The 26,134-nt window shown below is 47.8% G+C and overlaps 1 protein-coding gene across 1 annotated transcript in view; it reads left to right on the forward strand.

Annotated features, from left to right (window-relative positions):
- Positions 1–6,568: 6,568 nt before the first annotated feature.
- Positions 6,569–26,134, forward strand: part of THAP12 (THAP domain containing 12) — a 51,609-nt gene continuing 32,043 nt past the window's right edge. Inside the window, exons 1-4 of the mRNA XM_077451431.1 lie at positions 6,569–6,777; positions 10,114–10,234; positions 23,339–23,443; positions 25,694–25,730. Of these exons, the coding sequence (XP_077307557.1) occupies positions 6,689–6,777; positions 10,114–10,234; positions 23,339–23,443; positions 25,694–25,730 (352 nt within the window). The 5' untranslated portion in view covers positions 6,569–6,688. The remainder of the gene's footprint in view (positions 6,778–10,113; positions 10,235–23,338; positions 23,444–25,693; positions 25,731–26,134) is intronic.

Raw genomic sequence — 26,134 nt, forward strand, 5'->3', positions numbered from 1 at the left:
GGAGGAAGAAGAAGAGGAGGGGGTGGAGGAGAGAGGTGTGTCACAACCAATAGTAGCATTTTGGAGGCGTGGTGGCGGAACAACCTCCAACACTACTGCACCTTGTCCTGCATCCTTCCCAGCTGCCAGAAGAGTGACCCAATGGGCTGTGAAAGACAGGTAACGTCCCTGTCCATGTCTGCTGGACCATGAGTCAGTGGTAATATGCACCTTACCGATGACCGCCCTGTCCAGCGAGGCAAGGACATTGCCTTCCACATGCCGGTAGAGAGCCGGAATCGCCTTCCGTGAGAAAAAGTGGCGCTTGGGGACCTGCCACTGAGGAACCGCACATTGTACAAACTCACGGAAGGGGGCTGAGTCTACCAACTGAAAAGGCAGCAGTTGAAGTGCTAGCAATTTAGCCAAGCTAGCATTCAACCGCTGGGCATGTGGATGGCTGGGAGTGAACTTCTTTCGCCGGTCCAGCAGCTGGGGCAGGGACATTTGCCTGCTATAATCGGACGTGGGTGTACTGCTAACAGAGTGCCCGGAAGCACTTGGCTGTGACACACCTAATTCTACACCTTCATTCCTCTCAGAGCAGGTTTCAGAGAGGACTGAAGGTTTAGTGGGGTTTGAGATGCCAGCTGATGAGGAGCAAGGAGAGGGCCGCTTTGTTCTTTGGTGTGGGTCTTTGAGGTACGCTTGCCAACGAGCTGCATGGCAGGTCAACATATGTCTGGTCAAGCATGTGGTGCCCAAGCAGCTGATGTTTTGGCCACGCGAGATATGCTTGAGACATATGTTGCAAATAGCAGCGGTGCGATCTGATGCACTCGTCTCAAAAAAGGCCCACACCAAAGAACTTTTAGAATAACGCGCAGAGGCAGCGCCCTGCACAGGCGGAGCTCTGCGGTGTGATTCAGTCGGTGTGCTGCCCCTAAGCTGGCCCCTCGGAGGGCATCCTGCCTCGTTGGACATGTGCCTCCTCCTCCTCCCTCCTACCAGGCACCCACGTGGAGTCAGTGCCCTCATCATCCCCTCCCTCTTCATCGCTGTAGCAAACCTGGCAATATGCTGCAGCTTGTGGAACATGACTGCCAGATTGCTGTCCTTCTTGAGCATCCCCTCTCTCTGCATCCACGCTACTGCCTTCCTCTAGCTGAGTGTCATCATTAGAGCCTGCAAAACACTGGGCATCCTCCTGGAGCATGTACCCAACACTGTGCTCAAAGAGTTCAGGAGACTCCTCAGGAGGACGTGGTGGGTCTAGGGAAGGAGTCACTGATGATGACATTGAGACGAGGGAAGACAATGCGTTGGCAGCTGCTTTGCTAGTACCCTGAGACTGGGTGAGAGAGGATGAGGAGGATGAAGAGGGCTTGGTCATCCACTCTACCAAGTCGTTGGCATGTTGCGGTTCAACATGTCCAGCTGCCGAAAAGAAGGACAAGCGTGTCCCATGGCCACGTGCTGATGACAATGCACCGCGTCCACGACCAGCACTGTTGTCTCTAGACACAGAGCCTGCTTGCCCTCTTTTATCGGCTCGCGCCTGTCTGCCTCTCCTTGCTGGCCTTCCAGACATGGTAATGGCCTGAAGGGAGTTGGGTAAAACAGCAGTTGGGTAGTGTATATTGTGCTGGAGGCACACAACACCCACTCCTGCAGATGCCTTTATTATAGAACACCAGAGATAAAGGGGTATACTGTAATGGAGTCACACAACACCCACTAAGCCCTGCAGATGGCTCTATTAGAGAACAGCAATAAAGGGTAGATACAGGTGTATATTGTGCTGGAGGCACACAACACCCACTAACTTCTGCAGATGCCTTTATTATAGAACACCAGAGATAAAGGGGTATACTGTAATGGAGTCACACAACACCCACTAAGCCCTGCAGATGGCTCTATTAGAGAACAGCAATAAAGGGTAGATACAAGTGTATATTGTGCTAGAGGCACAAAACACCCACTAACTCCTGCAGATGCTTTTATTATAGAACACCAGAGATAAAGGGGTATATACAGATGTATACTGTGCTGTGCTGGAGGCACACACAACTTCCAATAACTCCTGCAGATGGCAAGTGGGCTCAAATAGAGAAGAGCTATGTAGGTGGATATAGCAGTGTGTACTGGGTACAGAGCACGCAGACAGCACGCACAAGCTCCTAACACTACTGACTGCAAGCTCTATTATAAAAGATAGATCACTAGCTATATAGGTGAGGTGAATATAGAGGTGTATACTGCGGTCAGGGCACGCAGACAACAACCACTACAGAAGAGCAAGATCGAAAATCGGCCGATAACGATCGGTGTATACTGTGTTGAAGGTACACAGAACACCCACTAACTGCTTCAGACGCCAACACACTACACAAGGCCGCCGCGCTGGCGGCCTTATATAGTGTGGGGCGTGTACTACACAGCCTGAGCTATGATTGGCCACAGGCATCATGGCTCTCCTCGCTGCTGGCGCTGTGATTGGCCAAGCATGAGGGGTCACAGTGCATGCTTGGCCAATCATGAGCCAGCAATGCACTGCGATGACGCAGTGCATTGTGGGCCGTGAGCGCCACACGAATTTGGCACGAACGGCCCATAATGTTCCGAACGGGCGAACAGCCGATGTTCGAGTCGAACGTATGTTCGACTCGAACACGAAGCTCATCCCTAGTTGAGACTTTAGAGGCCAATTCGTTTGCCCATAAATGTCCCACTACAATCTTATTAAGGAAAGTGTGGCAAGCAACTAAGTTAATTATGGGATACGCCGAGGTGACTGATTATACTCCTTTGTGGTACAAGGAAACTCTACCAGAGTTAAGTCGCATAGATAGACCTATGGAGTGGGAAAGGCATGGAATCAATAGGTTAACACAATTATATGACGGGAATCTCATGAAATTATTTGAAGATCTCAGGCGAGATTATTGTATCTCGAATAGGGAGTTTTATAAATATCTACAAATTAGGCATGGGATTGGGGCCCAGTTTGGGTCATTAACTATAGAGAGGGTTGAATAATTTGAGTTAGGGTATCCCCGCGCTGTCATCAAGGGCCTAAACTATTTATAAGGGTAGGTTGCAGCAAACTACCGGCAGGGGTATGAACCCTAACCCCCAGATAGTAAATTAAAAATCAAACAGATGGTGTTGCGCTACCTGAACTAAATATAATTAAAGTGCCTTATACTAGAAAAATAAATTCTATCTAAAAACCAGCTACCCTATCTTAAATGCAAATTAAAGTGTCTAGTGCTTTGTTGATAGTATTAAATGGGTGACATACTTATAACAGCAAGAGAGAGAAAAAAAAAAAAAAAAAATTAATTTTATCTTGCTCCACCAAGTTAATCCAAAAAACAAAGAGTATCCAATGTGTTATAAAACATAAATTCCAGAAATCATGTGTTATATATAAACATAAATAACTTCAAGTAGAAGGAAAAAATATTCCATAAAGTAAAAAATATCTTATATTAAGACGTGCAATTCATTATGTATACTTAAACACAAAAAGTTTGTAAAATACAATCTTTAGTGAAATTAAATAAAGTGACCAGTGATTGTTAATTCCGTAATCTTCTTAATAGATAAAAAAATATATATAAGTAAATAAAACAGTCTATATGTGAACTGGAAAAAAAGTGCTCAGTGACTTATTCAGTGCTTCTCAAAAAACAGGTGCCAGCAATCTATGGGGAAATGGCTATTAACCAGGACCCACGAAAAATGGCCACGGGTGTAGCTTAGTTATGTGGAAAATGGTGTTGGGTGTAGATTGACTTCTAAAAGATGGCCGTACCATGTTAATCTATGGAAGACCCCATAAAAATGGCTGTGCCAATGTTAACCTATGGGAGACTTCAGTAAAATGGCCGCCATACACGCGCATATAAAAGACACTTCCATGCTAGAGTATCCTATTCCCTGATGAAGTCACGTGACTAGTGACGATACGCGTCGGAACAAGGATACCGGAAGTGACGTTCGCAAACACGAGCGGAACGCTCGTTCGTTTTTAAGCTGTATTTTACTACATGTTTGTGAGTACCTCTTTTTTATATATCTTTACAATAAAATATACGAACGTACTTCACCATCGGAGTATACCTCTTTCTTTCCTATGAGACCTCTGGGAGTTACATTGAAATCAAAGATCCATATGGAAACTATCTGAGGAGAAAACCTAATTGAGGGGGCCAATATCCATCGGCTAGGAATTGGGATAGAATCCCTGGACCCCCCCTTTTTCTGACTGCTTGATTTGCTGTTTACCTTACAGCAGTAAGGTAAGGGGCCATTCTACCTGGTGTGCCGTGTATACTGGAGACACAGGAATCACAAAACACGATTGCTGGCACCTGTTTTTTGAGAAGCACTGAATAAGTCACTGAGCACTTTTTTCCAGTTCACATATAGACTGTTTTATTTACTTATATATATTTTTTTATCTATTAAGAAGATTACGGAATTAACAATCACTGGTCACTTTATTTAATTTCACTAAAGATTGTATTTTACAAACTTTTTGTGTTTAAGTATACATAATGAATTGCACGTCTTAATATAAGATATTTTTTACTTTATGGAATATTTTTTCCTTCTACTTGAAGTTATTTATGTTTATATATAACACATGATTTCTGGAATTTATGTTTTATAACACATTGGATACTCTTTGTTTTTTGGATTAACTTGGTGGAGCAAGATAAATTTTTTTTATTTTTTTATTTTTTTCTCTCTCTTGCTGTTATAAGTATGTCACCCATTTAATACTATCAACAAAGCACTAGACACTTTAATTTGCATTTAAGATAGGGTAGCTGGTTTTTAGATAGAATTTATTTTTCTAGTATAAGGCACTTTAATTATATTTAGTTCAGGTAGCGCAACACCATCTGTTTGATTTTTAATATAGAGAGGGTTGAAACCCCCTTGCTTCGGGGACTAGTTGAGTGCATGCAAAAAAAGGGATAATCTCCAAATTATATACTAAACTTAGGGATAAGCTTTTGAAGGGAGAGGGACCGTATAGAAGTAGAAGGGGATGGGCCAGAGATATAGGGCCAATAACCCAGGAACAATGGGATAGGATATTAGAACGTGGGAGTCTGGTATCAATATCTCCTTCGCAGAGAGTGTCCCATCTGTTCTTCACCTACAGAGTGTACTATACCCCCCACAAAATGTGGAAGATAGGAAGGTTATCTAGAGATGAATGTCCTAGATGTGGGGCACTGGGGGACCTTCTCCACATGGTGTGGAAATGTCCTAAGTTGTATAGGTATTGGATAGGAATAGTCCGCAGAATCAATAGGACCTTTAAGACTACTTTTGAACCGGAGGCTAGGACCTGCCTTTTAGGGATTTTTGAGGAGGACGGAGTCTTGCCTTTGGCAAGAACTGCAGCATTAAGGTGCTTATATCAGGCTAGACGGCTGATAGCAATGAACTGGCAGGCCAGGAACCCCCCCCCCCCCCCCCCCCCCGTACTTAAAGCATGGGCTAATGCTATTGATTCTACAATCTGGTGTGAAAGAGGGGTGTATATAAGACAGGGTAATCTAAGGAAATTTGAGGAACTATGGAGACCTTGGTTGAGCGAGGGGGGTTGCCCGGTGGGTGTGGGCGGGGGTGCGGGGGGGGGGAAGCTGTGGATTGATCGGCTTCCCCTCTGTGTTGGCCCCTCACCCCACCCTCTCCCCCCCAGTTTTCTCCCCGCCTCGGCTGTCTCCCTCCCTCTCCTAGCCAGCCAATATTTTTGGGTTGGTGAGTTGGCGCGAACGGTGTGCACGGGGGGGGGGGGGGGGGGGGGGGGTGTCGTTGGGATGGGATTAATGGGTGGATTTAAGGGCAAGGGTATAAGAACTTGAATGATACGCAGGACCTTTGTGTCTGTTTTATCTACTATTGTTTCTTCTTTCTTGTTTTTGCTGTTATTAATCTTGAGACAATGGTGACAGAGCATTGAGTTTACCTTTTTTGTGCTGTTATTCAAGTGATTGATAATTTAATAAAAATAAAGAAGTAAAAAAAAAAAAAAAAAAGACTGTTCAATGGTTGACGTTTGCAAATAAAATCCATTCAACTGGATCTATTTTCAGTCTCAAGTTACTGGGCCACCTACCACGGGACATCCCCTAGACGTGTCACAAGGAGAACGAAAGATAACGGTAAGCCCAAAAATAACCAGCAGCTCCTTCGGGGGTTAGTGCTACATATATATATATATATATATATATATATATATATATATATATAGCAAAAAATACAATTTTTTACATGTAAACAAATGTCAGAAAAGGCCTGGGTCAGCAAGTGGTTATAGTGCACTATCACAGGGCAATCATATTATTATTCATACTGTATTTTAGTGTTATATAATTTTATTACTAGCATTGGTCGGAGACACTGACAACGTGCACACTGACATTCTACATAGAGAGACAAGGCCACACTACAGTCGGGTCCTCCAAAGAAAGGGCCGCTCTGGTCGTCCCTCGCACGTCTCTATGGTCGGGGCACGGCTTGCGCTTCCAGTACCATAGAGTGTTAGGTGGGGAGGCGGGGCCCGAGCGCGGTGCATGCTGGGGAGGGTGTGTGAATCCTCCAGGCCGCGAACAGCAGTGTGGAGCCGGTGGGCCGCTCTGTCAGGAGGAAGGCGGGGAGGGTGACCCGATATACGGCCACAATGCCGAATTTCTGCGCCGCCCCCAATTGCACCCGCAAGAGCACGCAGTCTGACTTGGCCTTCTTCCGCTTTCCCCGGGACCCCGACAGGTGAGGGAGAGAAGGTCACCACCTCATGGGGGGCACATGAGGATAACCGGCATGATGCATGACTTCCAGTGTCCTGAATGTGGAGTGACAGGTGGTGGGTGCTGGATGGAGGCTGGCTGGGGGGGACAGAGGGTGCTGGGTGACCTGGCAGAGAAACAGATTCTGGTGGGCATCCTGAGTGCTGGATAGCAGCTGGTGGGCATCCTGGGTAGGGGAAGGGGGCTGGCGGATGTCTTGGGGGTAGGGGATGGAGGTTGGCGGGTGTCTTGGGGGTAGGGGATGGAGGCTGGCGGGTGTCTTGGGGGTAGGGGATGGAGGCTGGCGGGTGTCTTGGGGGTAGGGGATGGGGGCTGGCGGGTGTCTTGGGGGTAGGGGATGGGGGCTGGCGGGTGTCTTGGGGGTAGGGGATGGGGGCTGGCGGGTGTCTTGGGGGTAGGGGATGGGGGCTGGCGGGTGTCTTGGGGGTAGGGGATGGGGGCTGGCGGGTGTCTTGGGGGTAGGGGATGGGGGCTGGCGGGTGTCTTGGGGGTAGGGGATGGGGGCTGGCGGGTGTCTTGGGGGTAGGGGATGGGGGCTGGCGGGTGTCTTGGGGGTAGGGGATGGGGGCTGGCTGGTGTCTTGGGGGTAGGGGATGGGGGCTGGCTGGTGTCTTGGGGGTAGGGGATGGGGGCTGGCTGGTGTCTTGGGGGTAGGGGATGGGGGCTGGCTGGTGTCTTGGGGGTAGGGGATGGGGGCTGGCGGGTGTCTTGGGGGTAGGGGATGGGGGCTGGCGGGTGTCTTGGGGGTAGGGGATGGGGGCTGGCGGGTGTCTTGGGGGTAGGGGATGGGGGCTGGCGGGTGTCTTGGGGGTAGGGGATGGGGGCTGGCGGGTGTCTTGGGGGTAGGGGATGGGGGCTGGCGGGTGTCTTGGGGGTAGGGGATGTCGGCTGGCGGGTGTCTTGGGGGTAGGGGCTGGCGGGTGTCTTGGGGGGAGGGGATGGGGGCTGGCGAGTGTCTTGGGGGTAGAGGATGGGGGCTGGCGGGTGTCTGGGGGGGTAGGGGATGGGGGGCTGGCGGGTGTCTGGGGGGGTAGGGGATGGGGGGCTGGCGGGTGTCTTGGGGGGGGTAGGGGATGGGGGCTGGCGGGTGTCTTTGGGGGGGGGGGGGATGGGGGCTGGCGGGTGTCTTGGGGGGGGGGGGGTAGGGGATGGGGGCTGGCGGGTGTCTTTGGGGGTAGGGGATGGGGGCTGGCGGGTGTCTTTGGGGTAGGGGATGGGGGCTGGCGGGTGTCTTTGGGGGTAGGGGATGGGGGCTGGCGGGTGTCTTGGGGAGTAGGGGATGGGGGCTGGCGGGTGTCTTGGGGAGTAGGGGATGGGGGCTGGCGGGTGTCTTGGGGAGTAGGGGATGTCGGCCGGCGGGCGTCTTGGGGCTAGGGGATGGGGGCCGGCGGGCGTCTTGGGGCTAGGGGATGGGGGCCGGCGGGCGTCTTGGGGCTAGGGGATGGGGGCCGGCGGGCATCTTGGGGCTAGGGGATGGGGGCTGGCGGGCGTCTTGGGGGTAGGGGATGGGGGCTGGCTGACATCCTAAGTGCTAAACAACAGGCGGAGGTGGCATCTTGGGTGCGGGGGGTGGAGGCAGATACGTGACCAGGGTGCTGAATGGCAGCCGATTTGCTTCCTGGGTGCAGGGCAAAGGCTGGATGGAGGCTGGTGGGTGTCCTGGATGCAGTTCAACAGGGCTTGCGGGCATCCTGGGTGCAGGCTGATGGAACTGGCAAATGTCTGGGGGGGAAAATCAGGCTGGCAGATATCCTGAGTGCTTTAAATGCAGCTCTCAGGTGTCCTGGATGCAGGGTGAAGGTTGGCGGCGTCATGGGAGTGGGGTGGAGTTTAGCGGGGCGAAGTTTGGCGTCGTGGGTGCGGGGTGGAGGTTGGCAGCATCCTGGGTGCGGGGTGGAGATTGGAGGCTTCGTGGGTGAGGGGTAGAGGTTGGCAGGGTCCTAGGTGCGGGGGCAGAGGTTGGTGGGTGGAGGTTGGAGGCTTTGTGGGTGCGAGGTGGATGTTGGCGGGGTAGAGGTTGGCAGGGTCCTAGGGGCGGAGGTTGGTGGGGTGGAGGTTGGTGGCATCCTGGGTGCAGGGTGCGGGTTGGAGGCGTGTAGGGTGGGGGTTGGAGGCGTCCTGGGTGCAGGATGGAGGTTAGAGGCGTGCAGGGTGGAGGTTGAAGGCATCCTGGGTGGAGGTTGGCGGGTTGGAGGCGGCCTGGGTGGAGGTCGGCCGCGTCCTGGATGTGCGGTGGAGGCTGGTAGGATCTTGTGTGAGGGATGGAGGCTGGGATCCTAAATGCAGGCTGGTGGGGATGCTGAGCGCTTATCAGCAGCTGAGGGGCAACCTAGGTGAAGGTGGAGAAGTGACCAGGATGCTAAATGGCAGCTGGTGGGCATTCTGGGTGCAGGACGAAGGCTGATGGACATCCTGTGTGTTGAACAGCAGTTTGCAGATGTCCTGGGTGGTGGCAGGCTCCCTGGGTGGTGGACGTAGGCTGGCAAGCTCCCTGGGTGGTTGACGTAGGCTGGCAGGCTCCCCGGGTGGAGGCTGGCAGAGACCTCGATCCAGTGACGCTCTCCTTTTTCCCTTTTTTTTTTTTTTTTTCTGGTTGCTTATGGAGGCTGTGGAGAGCTTTTCAGGCTGAGCGCCCGGTGTTTGAAGTGGACATTTTCTATCAGGTGGTAGCAGCTCAGTCACTTCTGTTGCTAAACGGCAGCTGGCTGGCGTCCTGGGTGTTGAACAGCAGCTCACAGGTGTCCTGGGTGCTTGATGGAGGCTGGTGGGTGTCCTGGATGGGTGTCAACGGGACTTGTGGGTGCCCTTTTATGCAAGATAGAGGCTGGTGGGCCATCTTGGATGCAGGCTGATGGAGCTGGTAGGCGTTCTGGGTGTGGGGCAGAGGCTGGCAAGTTTTCCCGGGTGTGGGGTAGAGGTTGGCGGGCATTCTGGGTGCTAAGCGTCGGGCATCGTGGATGCAAGGCAAAGGGGCTGGTGTGTGTCCTGGGTGCGGGACGGAAGCTGGTATCCCATTTTGAACATCAGATTGTGGGCATCTTGCGTGTGGAACGGAGGTTGGTGGGATGCAGGTCAATGGGACTTGTAGCCACCTTGTGCGGGGCAGTGGAGTTGGCGGGCATCCTGAATGTACTGAATAAAGGCGGTGTGGGTAGTAAATCAGGTGACTGTTGGGGGGAGTCTTCTGTGTTGTCCCCCAACCCACAATGGACATACGTATTGTGTTTTTCTATGTTCTGTACGCGTTTCGTAACTTTCTCTTCTTGGTCTAATGTCGCTGTCTTCCATGTGACTTTAGGTGCCAAAAGTGGGTTGAGAACTGCCGCCGGTCTGATTTAGAAGATAAAACCCCCGATCAGCTCAACAAGCACTACAGACTATGTGCTCAGCACTTTGAAGACTCCATGATCTGCCGCAGTGTAAGTACATAGACGGGATTATTCTTCTTCTAACCTGTATAGCTCAGGGCTTGTTCTTATCATATGCACTGTCATCCATTCCTACTCCTAATAAAATACATGCATGGGCATGAGCAAATCTATTGCTTTCAGTATAATTTAATAGGGGTGCACCGAATGGAAATTTTGGTGCTGAAAATGAAGGCTGCACTAAGCCGAAACCGATACTGAAAATGACAGTTTTTAATAAATATTTATATTTTTATATATAATTGTATTCAAATTTTTAATTTAATATCATTAATTTAAATTAATATGAATTTATTGTTGGCCTTTATTGGCACCTTTAGTGCAAGAAAGGTCAAGAAAAATGCAGTCATCAATCTCTTACTTAAACACATTGCTAATAGTATTAGCAAAATTTCCATTCGATGCACCTCTAGCAGACATGATACAAGAGATGGTCAGAGGCTGCGGACATGATACAAGAGATCAATGCAGCCTCACCAGGGCATGTCATATGCAGCCTACTAGTGCCCAGCAGCCCTGCCAGTACCCATCATATGCATATTGCCAGTGCCCAGGAGCCCCATCAGTGCCCATCATATGCAGCTTGCCAGTGCCCGGCAGCTTTACCAGTGCCCATCATATACAGCCTGCCTGTGCCCGTATCAGTGGCGATCTCTGTGTGTCAGGGAGCTGGATTTGATTTCCACGGGCTGCAGTAACGATGTCCCACCTCGTGTAATCACATCATGCTGATTCAATGTCCCACCATTGGATTGGTGTGCCGTCTATCACAGGAGGCAGGACACTGTTACAACGGCCCGGCAGTTCAGCTCCGTGAAACACGGCGATCGAGGGGAGGAAGAGGGAGTGGAGGAATTGGCGGCAATGTGTGTCACCTGGGGCAAACCATGCCCCCTTTCGGTATCAGCTTTTTTTATTAATTTTTTATTTGGCTGAATGAAAAAAACAGTTCGCTCGATAATTTCGGTGCATCTCTAGAATCTAATATAAAGTATGAAACGGCACTAGCAGCCTATGTCAAACAATATACATCCTAGTGAATGGTGCTTTTATACAATAATATATTATAATATTTTTATACAATAATAATGAATAATATGCACAAAATCTGTGAAGCGCTTTGGTAAAAAGTGCAATGGTTTGCCAAAACAAGTGAGGTGACTCCCCATTCGATGGCCCCACTCACCAGAAATATAAAATACATCCTCAGCTTTGCAGTCTGGGATCAAAAAAGCAGTGATCTAATGATCTGGGGATATGCAGGATGGTTCCTCAGTACACTCTTCCAAGAAGATATTTTATGACAGGAAGGATATGCCACGCTCCATAGCTGGGGAAACAGAGAAAGAATTCATAGTGAAATACCGCTGAACATGAGTTACCAAGCGCATTAAATGCGCAACTTGCAGGATATCTGGCAAAGACAGGCATCAGTGAAAAAACATCTGAGTCCGCTGCCGCTGTTTGGCGTGTGTTCCACGGAGACGGAAATTGCGTCACTGGTTAGCACAAACCGGAAGTATGACGATGTGTTTCGTCCCTCCTCCAGGGCGTCATCAAAGGACACCATGTCCGGTTCCATTACAATCTATTTATACCCGAGGGAAGATCGCTCCTCTCTCTGGAGAGGACAAAGTGACCAATCATGATCAGTGTGAAAAAAACACACTAACGCTCTCTCTTACATCATTTCCTGTTGCCAGATAAAAACTTTAATATAACCAGAAGTCTAAACAGACAAAATAATGCAATAGACCTAAGCAAAAGATTTCTGTGAACAATTGTGAAAAATATAAAAAATTTTAATAAAAATTCTGTAGAATCTGTTCCCACCAATGCAGGATATCAGTGTGTGGGAAATGCATGCTGCACTTCATGTTCATTGACATACGCTTTACCACGTTAAGAAATTTTTTAAAGCACAGTTGAACCTTCAGTTTAAATCTGCTAAATACATTCCAGGTGCATCATAACAAAAGGTGTGCAGAGTCTTACATTTTGATTTCTTTAAAAATCAGCCACAGCCTGAGTAGTTATGTCTGTACCTTGCCAGCAGCTGCAGAGTTGGACCCTAGCTCTCTGTGGGGAAAACATCTCTCTGCAGAGGTCTGACATGCTGCTACTGATTCAGACCTAGAGTTCTGCAAAGCTCCGGGATCCCTTTTCATTGGAGAGCTCAGGCTCTGACTCAACAAAAAGGGGGGTGCACCTCTCTAGAGAAAGCGCTCCCCCCCCCGCCGAGAGGTCTGCATAAATTTCACAGTTTCACAGGTTGGGCACCAGGATAATAGAGGCTGCTCACCTAGCAATGAGAATTTTGGTGAATTGAGTGAAACTTTGCTTAGAATACATAATTATGTGATATATATTTAATTTTTTGCACATTGTCCGCTTTTCAAAGTGATCACATCTTTATACTATTTACTAACATTGCCTATGCCTAGCGAGCTGCTAGTGTTCCTTTTAGTAATTCAACCCCCTTGTCTTGTGTACACTTTTATGTATTCTTCCTTTAGTAGTGATCTGCACATCAGACCATATTCTCATCATCCTTGTTTAAGCCCCACTCTTCTAATCTGGTAGACACATGCATACCTAGTAGTATTGCTTAGCTTCTAGAAGCGGCAGTCTCCTTACACCAGTCATAGAGGCTTTCTATTCCCAATTTCCTGTTCAGTGGAGCGGACACTTGTGGCTGCTCCATCTTCAACAGAAAGACGGGTTCCCTCACTGCCCTTTATGTAGTCTCAGTGTCTGTTTTGCTGGCATCATGAGAGTTGAAGGAATTCTAATTTTTCCCTACTTTTATTTAAAAAATAAAAATAAAAAAAAACTCCAGGGATGGCTGCACCAGAGGAAGAGAAGGAATAATGGGTAAGAATGGAGAGTGTAGAGGCTGCACTGGAGGGATAAGAGAAGAAATGTTGGTGAGAATGAAGCGGTTGGGGGCTGCACCCAAGGAATATTAAAAGGAAAGTTGGTAAGAATGGAGAGGGTAAGGGCTGCACCCGAGGGAGACGAGATGAAATCTCAGTAAAAATGGAGAGGAGAAGGAATTCCAATAAGAACAGAGAGGGTAAGAGGAGAAGGAATGTTAGTAAGAATGGCGAGGATAGGGGCTACACCGGAGGAAGAGGAGAATGAACGAGGTTAAGAACCGAGAGGATAGGGGCTGCACCTGAGGGAGAGGAGAGGAAATGTCCATAAGAACCAGGAGGAGGGTATGGGCTGCACCAAAGGGAAAAGAGAAGAAATGTCAGTAAGAAATGGGAGGGTAGGGATGCATCGGGGGAGAGAAGGAAAGTCCGTAAAAAGAGAAGGTTGGAGTTTGCATCGCAGGAAGAGAAGGAATGTCAGTTAAGCCGCGTACACACGTAGCCGTCTGTCCGACGTACTTAGTCTGGCGGACTTCCCGCCAGACTGTCCGTCGGACTTTCCGAACGGGCTACTTGCCCACACACGGCACTTTTTCAGCGGACTAATACGGCGTACTAAGTCCGCCGTACTATCCGCCCTACTTTTGAAATGAACGGACTCGCCCACACACGCGGAGGAAAGTCCGCTCATTTCGAGCACGTCTCCAGGTAGGCGGGGCCCGCGAAGGAGACGTCGCTGGCCCCGACGCCTGGTATGGACTTAAAGGGGAACCCCAACGCCGAACAATATCGGCGTGGGGGTCCCCCCAAAGTCCACAACAGACCCTTGTCCGAGCACGCTACCCGGCCGGCCAGGAAAGGAGGGGCGAGCGAGCGCCCCCCCCCCCCCCCTCCTGAGCCGTACCAGGCCGCGTGCCCTCAACATGGGGGGTGCCTTGGGGAAGGGGGGCCGCGCGGCCCCCCCCACCCCAAAGCACCTTGTCCCCATGTTGAGGACAAGGGCCTCTTCCCGACAACCCTGGCCGTTGGTTGTCGGGGTCTGCGGGCGGGGGGCTTATCGGAATCCGGGAGCCCCCTTTAATAAGGGGGCCCCCGGATACCGGCCCCCCACCCTATGTGAATGAGTATGGGGTACAATGTACCCCTACCCATTCACCTGTAAAATAAAGTACAAAAAAAAACACAACACACAAGATAAAATACTTTATTGCACAGCTCCGGGGGTCTTCCGTCTTCGGGGGTCTTCTTGCCGGACTCCTCTGCTATCTTCTTGTAGCTCTTTTACTAGCGGAGGAGCCCGGCATTCTTCTTCGTCGCCGCGGCCTCTTCTTCCGACTTCGGGGGTCTTGTCCCCCTCTTCGGTTCTTCTGCCGGGCCACCACGCCTTCTTATAGCTCTTTTACAGGCGGTGGCCCCGGTCTTCTGTCCAAGGTGCGGTGTCGCATGGGTTGATGTCACATGGGTTGATGTCACATGGCGACAGTCCCAGCATCCTCCGGGAATGTGACATCGTAAGGGGGCGGGGTCACCATGTGACACCAACCCATGTGACATCAACCCATGTGACACCGCCCCTTGTCCCTATATAAGTCGCAGCGCGTCCCTGGCATTGCGGCCGGAGAGAACGTCGAGTCAACATCTCCAGGAGAAGAAGAAGAAGAAGAACGGAAGGCGGCGACAGAAGACCGGGCCACCGCCTGTAAAAGAGCTATAAGATGGCTTATTGGCGGCGGGATAAACCCCCTCCCGCCGTGCTCCGGTGGCCTCCGCCGTTTACCGGAGCCGTCGGCAGCGTCTGAGGTGATCAGATGTTGCTCGTTCCTTGGCATGGAGAGTGAGGGGAAGATGGCCCCCACCTGTCTCCATGACATTGCAGGGCGGAATCAACGTCAAAACGTCACTTCCGCCCATGGCTCTTAAAGGGCCTTTTTTTAAATGACAATTTTTTTTTCTTTTTTTTTCTTGCTTTTTAGCCTAAATATGAGATCTGAGGTCTTTTTGACCTCAGATCTCATATTTTAAGAGGTCCTGTCATGCTTTTTTTTTTTTTTTTCTATTACAAAGGATGTTTACATTCCTTGTAATAGGAATAAAAGTGACACACTTTTATTTTTACACTGTTTATAAAAAAAAAAAAAAAAAAAGTAAAATTTAACGCGTCCTGCCGAGCTTGCGTGCAGAAGCGAACGCATACGTGAGTAGCACTCGCATACGAAAACAGTGTTCAAATCACAAAAATTTTGTTTACATCATGTGATCAGCTGTCGTGGGCTGATCGGCCCCTTACTCGGATCGGTGATCACCCAGGTCTGAGTGACTCAGTGATTATGGCGCGAGCAGGGAGCCTGCAAAGGGGAGGCCGTCATAAGACGGGTTCCCGGAAATTCAGGTCCGTGCTGTGGCCATCATTCGGCTATAGCGCGGGCGTCAAGGGGTTAAACAGTCCATTGTTTAGAACTGTATGTGGTGCTTTATTCTGACACATCTGCCAGACAGTCAGAAGAGTGACACCACGTTCTCTGAGTTGAGTTATATATACAGTGGTGTCGCATCCCCACCTGCAGCCCACTGCTTGGATAGTGAGGAAACAATAACACACCTATAATCCAGCTCTCTATTCCTATCATCATGTTTCCAATTCGGCGCACGTGCTCACAGACGAGCCTGGTTGGCTGCTAGGGCATTCCCCTTCATTTCGCAATTGGAGTTCTACATTGCAGGGAATGAGAAGAGGCCGGTATAGACACACATTAAAGTAGGCAAAAACTTTTTGGGCAGAGTGGAGAGGGATTAGAACACCTGTCGGATTTTATTACTGTCTGTGCCACCCCGTTAAGGAGATTCGCCCTCTCTATTTGTCCAAATTTTGTGGCCTTCCCAGGAAAGTAATAGAGGGGAAATCTTCCAATAGGGACACTAATTCTGGTGACCTGGGGGAATTCCTTTATTTTATTTTGCAGAGATTTCCTCTCACTTCCTGTTTGGCTGTGGGACAAGACGTGAAGGGAAATCTCCACAATTGAACACAGATGGAGAAAAAAAAAATCTGACGGGTTGTAACCCTCCCTTTACACTAAGCAAAATGGGGGGGGGGGGGGGGGGGAGAAGAGTTTCGCCTATAGTCGCTCACATTCTCCAACTGGAGCCCTTTGAAATAAAGCACCTCTTAATGTATAGGGCAGTGATGGCGAACCTGGGCACCCCAGATGTTTTGGAACTACATTTCCCATGATGCTCGTGCACTTTTGCAGTGTAGCGGAGTATCATGGGAAATGTAGTTCCAAAATATCTGGAGTACCAAGGTTTGCCATCTCTTGTATGGCTCTCTCCTCATCCTCCCCACTGCAGTGCTGGGTGCATGAGTGACCATTTCTGAGCTTGAGCACGATCTCATGATGTATAGGGAAGGGTTCAACCAGGCCTTAAAGGATTAGTTCACCTTTAGGAAAAAAATAATAAATGCACTTTTATTTTTATTTGTTTTTTGAGTCTGTAAAGCATTGCATCAGATTGCTGATGCCATGTGCATCTGCTTACCCATATGGGCCGGGGCCTTGCTCGGCCATGTTTTCTTTTAAATTGTGACAGCTAGCAGGGGGGGGTGGTGGTGGTGTGGTGAACGGAATGGAATGGAACGGGATGACAAAGATCCCCACTATCTGTCAGATCATGGAGGAAGTGCGGGACCAATCTGGGTGTACACATGTAACGAAAGGTGAACTTCTCCTTTTTAAATAAAGGCGTTTTGGTCTGTGCTCTGGTGGGTGAACAAGGAAGCTAAAAAAAAACCCAAGGAAGGTAAAAAAATTTTGGGTGGGGGGGGGGGGGGGGGGGGGTTGGATTGGGCAGTCACATGTTTTAAAGATATAGTCTACCGTTTTGAGGAAAAATCGGCAAATGCACCAACTGTGATAAACAAAACCACTTTTCAGGTGTGCAAAGCATTGCAATCGCTATCAGTGTGTCACAGCTGCAATGTACAGGCTCTTGCAGTGCATATTCCCTTACTCAGGTTCTTTATGGAAGTACAAATCTTGTTATGGAGCAGGTGGAAGTTACATAGTAAGTGAGGTCGTAAATTCACAAGTCCATCAATTCCAACCTATGTGTGTGATTATATGTCAGTATTACATTGTATATCCCTGTATGTTGTGGTCGTTCAGGTGCTTAGCTAATAGTTTCTTGAAACCATCAATGCTCCCTGCTGAGACCACCACCTGTGGAAGGGAATTCCACATCCTTGCTGCTCTGACAGTAAAGAATCCTCTACGTAGTTTAAGGTTAAACCTCTTTTCTTCTAATTTTAATGAGTGGCCACGAGTCTTGTTAAACTCCCTTCCGCGGAAAAGTTTTCTCCCTATTGTGGGGTCACCAGTACGGTATTTGTATATTGAAATCATATCCCCTCTCAAGCGTCTCTTCTCCAGAGAGAATAAGTTCAGTGCTCCCAACCTTTCCTCATAACTAATATCCTCCAGACCCTTTATTGGCTTTGTTGCCCTTCTTTGTACTCGCTCCATTTCCAGCACTTCCTTCCTGAGGACTGGTGCCCAGAACTGGACAGCATACTCCAGGTGCGGCCGGACCAGAGTCTTGTAGAGCCGGAGAATTATTGTTTTATCTCTGAATGAATTAAATGAATTCCAAGTGTGGTGATGTTGCCACCCTGGTGCGCTCTGATGACAGGCTTGTAGAATGTTCCCTCACAGACTCCTGGGAATGGATTATATAGCTTTGTGGGCAAAGCCACGTACATCTGGGTTCAAATGGAGAAAAAAAAGTCACTCTGTGATTCAGGTAGGTGGGGGTGGGGGGGCAGTTGGGTTAATACAACCATGCTACATGATAGCCCCTAAATATGGGTGTAAAATGAATCCTGGTCCAAAAAATGTCCTAAGCCTTTAAAGCAAACCAGTTAGACCCCTTTCACACTGGGGCGCTTTGCAGGCGCTACATCGCTAAAAATAGCGCCTGCAAAGCGCCCTGAAAGAGCCGCGGTGCGCTGGCAGGATGCTAAAAAAAAAAAGTTCTGCTAGCAGTATCTTTGGAGCGGTGAAGGAGCTGTGTGTATACCACTCCTCCCCATTGAAATCAACGGGTCAGCGCAGCTATACCGCCAGCAAAGCACTGCTGCAGCGGCGCTTAGCGGGTGGTTTTCAACCATTTCTTGGCTGCTAGCGGGGGCTAAAAGCGGCCAAATAGCTCCACAAATTTGACGGTAAAGCGCCGCTAAAAATAGCAGCGCTTTACCGCCGACGCACCCACCGCCCCAGTGTGAAAGAGGCCTTACTTTGCCTAGTATGGGCTGCAGTACAGGTTCACTTTAATGTTTATTACTGTCACCACATGTGGTTGACAGGTTCTCTTATTGACTTTTTCAGAGATGTAAAGTTCTCATTTCACAGACCATTCCAAAAGTCTCATCTTCCCGAGATAATCCCCTATAGATTGTGAGGCCAGGCTTCCTCTGGTTTTCTCTCCCGGGCTGTCCAGATTCCATCTTTGAAGAAGTCTCATTTGAAAGGAATCAATGAATTGGGCATTTTTCTTAGGTCATCGGGAGTCAACATGAGAGGAACCAGGACATCTGCTCCTCTTCTTTTAATTTTAGGGAAATAATACATCTTTGTTTCAATTAATAATTGCAGGGATCATCAGCAGACACTTCTCATTAACATCATTGAGGCCAAATGTATCCTCCCTGACTGCTTGATTGATTGACACATCGGGGAGGTCAGCAGTGATCTGGAGCAGATGTCTCCTAGCATATTGCATGGATGCTTCCAGATCCATATGTTGGCACTGGATTCATGTAAAGACAAATGTGGCAGTTTATTAATACTACGGGGTAATTGTTATAGTTTAATTGAGAATACCAGCGTACACTATGCTTTCTTTAAACAGACTTGCCAGAATACAATTTATTCCTTTTGAGTCTAGTAAGAAAAAAACGGAGGAGTTTAAAATGCTCTGTGGACAAATAAATGTGTTGATCCCAGAATATCCAAGTGCAGTCCACTTCAGCCCCGGAAGGATTTACCCCCTTCATGACCGGGCCATTTTTTTTTTACGATATAGCACTGCGTTACTTTAACTGACAATTGCAAGTGATACTTGCATACAGTGATCAGTGCTAAAAAAAAAAAAAAAAAAAAAAAAAAAATGCACTGATTACTGTATTGGTGACACTGGCAGGGAAGGGGTTAACGACAGTTGCGATCAAAGGGTTAACTGTGTTCCCTCAGTGTGTTTCTAACTGTGCGGTAGGGGTGCAATGGATCAAAAAACTCACGAATCGGATCATTCCTCGGATCAGAGTCACAGATTGGATAATTTTTCGGATCAGCAAATGAATTTGCAAGAACCTGTGAAAGTTCCACCACCATATAGTCCCCACTGTAATATCATCATTTCACCTCAGTGCACATCTTTTTACTTTGGAGCCTGGAAAGCATTGCACCCGTGATCAGCAGATTGCGGGTGCCATGCAGGACTCCTGCAGACCTCTCAGTGTATCTGTGTGCTCGTACCTCGTATGAGCAGACAGATGTGCACTGACAGGAAGAATGAACGACGCCATGGTGGTTCATTGAAACTAAAAGCCAACCGCAGCAAAGGCTGTCGGGATTTGTAGTTTCCCATTCACAGGGGACTGTTAATTTCAAACAATGACAGCGGGCGCCTGGAGAAGATGACGTCTGCTGTCACTGGGGAGGGGAAGAGGCTGCATCTGTTGGAACATGTTACATGCTCCCCAAAGGTGAACTACGCATACTGCAGCTGCTGACTTTTAATAATAGGACACTTACCTGTCCTGGAGTCCAGCGATGTTGACACCGCAGCTGATGTTTTCATCAGCTGTTGGGTACTGCAGCTGCCATTGCGGGTAAGGGAGCCTGGCAGTGTAGTCTTACTGCTTCATACTCGGAATCCTACTGCGCATGCGCAAGGCTCCACTCCTCTCTTACTGACTTGGGGAGGGAGGAGGAGGAGGGAGCTGAGCTGCTGGCATAATTCGCCACAGCCGAATGAGGGCAAGTTCCACTTTTGGGTGGAACTCCACTTAAAGTCCTCCTCCCATCCCTTGCAAAGTTAAGTTGTCAATTTGGTCTCAATGGAGTAAAGTGTATGGTTTGGGGGGGGGAGGCATTAGTCCCTTTTCTCACTGTTATGTGTAGGGATGCACCGAATGGGTTTTTTGGTGCCGAAACCGATACCGAAAATGAAACAATACACTAGGCCGAAAACCGATACCGAAACGGCACCGATACCGAAAATGACTGTTTTTAAAAAATATTTTTATACAGGAGGTGGCCAGAGACTGGCGACATGGTTCAGGAGGTGGCCAGAGACTGGCGACATGGTTCAGGAGGTGGCCAGAGACTGGCGACATGGTTCAGGAGGTGGCCAGAGACTGGCGACATGGTTCAGGAGGTGGCCAGAGACTGGCGACATGGTTCAGGAGGTGGCCAGAGACTGGCAAAATGGTTCAGGAGGTGGCCAGAGACTGGCGACATGGTTCAGGAGGTGGCCAGAGACTGGCGACATGGTTCAGGAGGTGGCCAGAGACTGGCGACATGGTTCAGGAGGTGGCCAGAGACTGGCGACATGGTAAAAGAGATAAGTGTGGTGTCCCCTCGTGCAGCCAGCGTTTGTGTCCCCTCGTGCAGCGTGTGTTGTCCCCTGTGTAGTCAGTGATGCAGAAAGAGAGCAGAGCCGCCTCTGCCGTCTGGATCAATAGAGCGCCGGGAACATCACAGCTTTAATTTCAATAGCTGTGTGTTCCTCCGTCACGCGCCGCCGCATACAGCCCCTCCCCCTTGTCCGGGGAACTGTGATAGACAGATCCCCCGTCCAATCTGGACGGGTGATCTGTCTATCACAGTTCCCCGAACGAGGGGGAGGGGCTGTATGCGACGGCGCACGACGGGGGAACACACAGCTATTAAAATTAAAGCTGTGATGTTCCCGGCGCTCTATTGATCCAGACGGCGGAGGCGGCTTTCCTGCGCTATACACCTCCCGTGATGGGCGGCACCAGGGGCGGGGGCGGAGCTCCGCCCCGCCCCATTTTCGGCTCAATTATCGGCCGTTTTTTCCTTTCGGCAAATTGCCGAAAGGGTCATTTTCGGCCGATATGTTTCGGCGGCCGAAATTTCGGTGCATCCCTAGTTATGTGCTAGCATTCCAAATAAAAGAGTATTTGTCAGTGATGAACTTTGGGTTTTGGCTTGCATAGTTAATACATGCCTTAAAGCGGAGTTTCACCCATTTAAAGGTCAGCAGCTACATAAAGTGTAGCTGCTGACTTTTAATAATCAGGCACTCGCCTATCCCACAGTCCAGCAATGCGGGTGTATGATGCCCCGCTCCTCTCCGCAGGGCCTTCATTCTAATTGGGCGCTCGACTGTGACTTCACAGCCGGGTGTGCACTGCACATGTGCTAGCCGAGCTGTGAATGGCCAGGCAAACTTCTGTGACCTGTGATGTGTCCCAGTAGATGGGAGGGAGGAGGGGAGAGGTGGTCTTCCTTCTGGCACTGTGGCACCAGGGGAGGAAGTGGAAGCTGGGTGCCTGTAAAAATAGAGTACACCCCCCCCCCCCCCCAAAAAAAAAGATGTGACATGTCAGGGGGTCGCTAACACTTAAAGCAGAAGTTCCATTTTTGGTTGGAACTCTGCTTTAATTGTAAATATTGGTATAATTTGCAGTTAGGGATCTGGTACTGTAAGTCCCCATTCACAAAGGGTGTATTAATGCGTATCCCATGTGTGGGTCTTGTTTACTTGCATGGGAATGCAAATGTGTTCCTGTGCATCCCCATGCAGGCAGTCCCATTGATCTTTATTTGGGACACAGCTGCTGCCCCCAATTTGAGATCCGTGTGGGTGGCAAGGCCCAGAATACAGACCATGTGCTGAGGAAATAATTTGTTTGGACCAGCTTGCTCCTATTTAAAGTAAAATCAAACCCAGCTTTAAAGTGGACCTAAATTCTGAACGTGAAAGCTTGCTGTCATATAGAGAATATTTAAACATGTTAATTGTGTTTAAGCAGTAACCTGAAAGACTTTTAATTTTTTTTTTTGTCTTGCATTCATCCTAAAATCACAGTGTTCTTCCTGTGCCTAGAGGGCACTCCTGTTCTGTAGCCTTATAGCTTTATATCTGCAGTGTGAGATCTAAGATGCTCCTGCCTGTGATTACTTGTCTCATAAGGTTTGGTGTTGTCAATCTAGAAGCTTGCTGTTCTCTTTGCTGGAAAGAAAGCTGTACTTGAGGGCCTGCAGTACAAGCATCTTTTTTTTTTCTTTCTGCTTCATTCATTTTGTGGACCTGTCTGGCTGATTTAAGAGTGTATAGAACAAGACATGCAAAGTATGAAGGGGGGGGGGGGGGGGAGATCCTTTGCAGGAAGCCTACAGGCACTAGTGATTAGTCTCTTGGAGGTCTATTTACTAAAGCTAAACAGGGCAAAATTAGGCTGGCCATACATGGTTGAATTTCGAAAGAATTTTTCTTTTGAAAAGCAGAAAATTTGTGTGTTTTGCGATCCGATGGTGCCACTATTGATTTCGAAATTCAACCAAGCCTTCAATTTCACCACATGTTGCTACAGAAAATAATTTTTTTGTGGCTGGGAATCTTCTTTTCTTTCTGGGAATTTTTATTTTCTTGCGTATTTCTTTTTCGATTTACATTTCTCCTATCATTGAAAATCGTTCGATTTAAAAAAAATTTCCAACGTGTGCGATTACTCAAATTTGATGGGCGCATGAAACTTGGCTGTTGCTGAAGCCCATTAATGGTGCGAAATAGGAACGAAAACTCTTCGATACGATTTTCAAGCGAAAATTCTTTCAAAATTCGACCCATGTATGGCCTGCCTTCGGCAGAGAATCCAATCTGCTTCCAGGCTTTATTGGCAAAACTTAAACAAGCTGAGATTAGAAGCTGATTGGTTTCTCTGCAAGATTGTGACTAATTTTGCCCCCACTAGCTTTAGTAAATCCCTTGGCCTTTTGCTTGTTGTCTTTTGGGTTCAGTTTCTACAATACAGGTCCCCGTTTTAGGTCGTCTGTACAAGGTTTGGCACTCTGTTTGAACTGCCTGAATCCAGAGTGATAACTGTTCTCATTTTGTCGGTATATGCAGCTGTATATAAAGTGTAATTAATTGCCTTTGGGCAGTGTGCTGATATTCATATGTTTCTCTTCAGAGCCCATACAGGACGGTACTGCGAGATAATGCCATCCCAACAATTTTTGATCTGACAAGTCATCTGGGAAACCCAGGGAGACAAAGGAAGAGGATAAAAGAACTGGTAGGTATTTTGTTTTCATTGTCCACTACAAGTTTGATTTTTAGACCCCTTTCACACTGGGGCGCTTTGCAGGTGGTACGGTGCGGAAAATAGTGCCTGCAAAGCGCCCTGAAAGAGCCACTCCTCACACCCCGAGGGCTTTCGCACTGGAGCAGAGCGCTGGCAGGATGGTAAAGAGTCCTGCTAGCGTCTTTGGAGCAGTGTGTATACCGCTTCTGCCCATTGAAATGAATGGGGCAGCGCAGCTATACCGCCAGCAAAGCGTCGCTGCGGTGCTTTTAACCCTTTTTTGCCCGCTAGCAGGGGCATAAAACCGCTAGTGGCCGAATACCACTGATAAAACGACGGTAAAACGGCACTAAAAATAGCGTCGTTTTTTTACCGCCGGCGCCCACACCACTCCAGTGTGAAAAGGACCTTAGAAGTGCACTGTTGTACGAATGGAAAGGCTGAATGGCTCTGCAGCTAATGGCTAGAAATGAGCTTGGGGGTCCTCCAAACTAATCTGTAGCTGAACTCCGAACCTGCACTCCTCCTTCTTTTTTTTTTTTTTTTTTTTTTTTATTGCACTGCAGCTCATGTAGACCGAAGCGTACTGCAGGGTGGTATAATGAATAGGGTATATAGTGCCCAGTCATCTCCCACCGATTACCTGAGCCGTTGGTAGTGGCGGAGACGATCCGATTCTTTCCCCTCGGAGGCACTTCGTCGAGTGAGGGAACGATGGCCCCCACTCCGACTTAATGATGGATGACGGAAGCGACCTTAAACGTCACTTCCGCCCAACGGCCTTAAAGGGACGTTTTTATTTTTTTATTTGTTTTATTGCATTTAACTGTAAATGTGAGATCTGAGGTCTTTCTGACCCCAGCTCTCACATTAAAGAGGTCCTGTCATGCTTTTTTTTTATTTATTTTTATTTTTTTTTCTATGACAAGGAATGTTTACATTCCTTGTCATAGGAAAAAAATATTATCCAATTTTTATTTTTAAGGGACAGTGTATAAATAATGAAGTAAAATAAATCGGAATAAAAATTTAAAGCGCCCCATCGTTCCTTGCTCCATGTGCAGAAGCAAACGCATACGCAAGTCACACATACATATGTAAACTGTTCAAACCACACATGTGAGGTATTGCCACAATCTTTGGCACGAGAGGGATAATTCTAGCAAAAGACCTCCTCTGTGACTCAAAAGATGCAACCTGTAGACCTTTTTAAACATCGCCTATGGGGTTTTTTAAGGGTCAAAGTTTGTCGCCATTCCACGAGCAGGCGCAATTTTGAAACATGACGTGTTGGTTATCAATTTACTTAGCGTAATGTTATCTTTCACAATATACACAAAACATTGGGCTAATTTTAATGTTTTCTTATTTTTAATTCGTTGTGTGTGTATGTACACACACACACACACACACACACACACACACACACACACACACACACACACACACTGTGTGTGTATATATATATCATTTGTAAGACGCAAATAAGGTGTGACAAAGTACTGCAATGACTGCCATTTTATTCTCTAGGGTGTCTGAAATATATATATATATATATATATATATATATATTTGGGGGTTCTAGGTAATTTTCTTGCAAAAAAAACCCTGATTTTAACTTGTAAACAACACGTTTGGAAAAATAGGTCTGGTCCTCAAGTGATTAAACTGTGTATTTCTCTATCTCTATATACCGTATTTATCGGCGTATAACATGCACCCCAAGTTTAGGAGGGAAGTTTAAGGAAAAAAAACTTACATTTAAATGCCCATCAATGCAGCCTTATCAGAGTAGTTTGCAGCCTTGTCAGTGTCTTTGCCATTTTAAAAATGGTGCCGCCGAAATGCACAGAGCGGATGTCCTGTGTATCTCGGCGGCTTTCAGGGATTTTCGGGCCTTCTCGCCTATTTTCGGCGGCTTTCCAAAAATACCTGAAAGCCACCGAGAGCGGTTAGGAACGGCGGTAATCGGCATATAACACTCACCCCCGATTTTTTTATTTTATTTTTTTCCTCCTTTCCCTGATTTTAAGGGGAAAAAAGTGCGTGTTATACGCCAATAAATACGGGGTGTGTGTATATATTTTATATTTTATTTTTTTTAATGTATATAGACACTACTTTTTAATGTTTTACTTGGCAAGACTTTATTTTCCGACAAAAGTTTCACTTTAGTAGGTTATCTTTTTGCAGCTTGACATACACTTAACTGTTTGCTTGTTTTTTTGTTTTTTTTAATAGAGTGAAGAAGAAATAAGGGCAATAAAAGAGAGAAAACGTAAGTTATCTTAAACTAGAGATCTAAATGTTGACGTTATAGTGACATTTGCTCCCAGAGGCAGCATAGGAAGACTTATTTTCCAAGGAAGATGGTGAAATGAAATTTCACTGCCAATCAGCCTGTCCAGTTCTTCCTTTTGATGACCTATCAGTGAAAACTGGTTACTATTGTGTTTTAATATATTACACCCCACTTTAATTGCTGAATTAAACAAACCAGGTAACAGTTAAATACGTTTTGTGCATTTAGCATGCAAAGTTTGCATCAGTCTAATGAAGATGGATCTAGCTAGACCTCCATCTAAATGTAATCTAGCACAAACTGTTTTTCAAAAAGTTACAACTATTATAATGTCTTTTAGAGGATTGGGGCCAGTTCACACTAAAAATCGCACAGGAAGG

The sequence above is a fragment of the Lithobates pipiens genome, unplaced genomic scaffold, assembly GCF_037356315.1.
Source record: "Lithobates pipiens isolate NorthernLeopardFrog02 unplaced genomic scaffold, aLitPip1_a1.2 Scaffold_23, whole genome shotgun sequence".
Taxonomy (NCBI): Eukaryota; Metazoa; Chordata; class Amphibia; order Anura; family Ranidae; genus Lithobates; species Lithobates pipiens.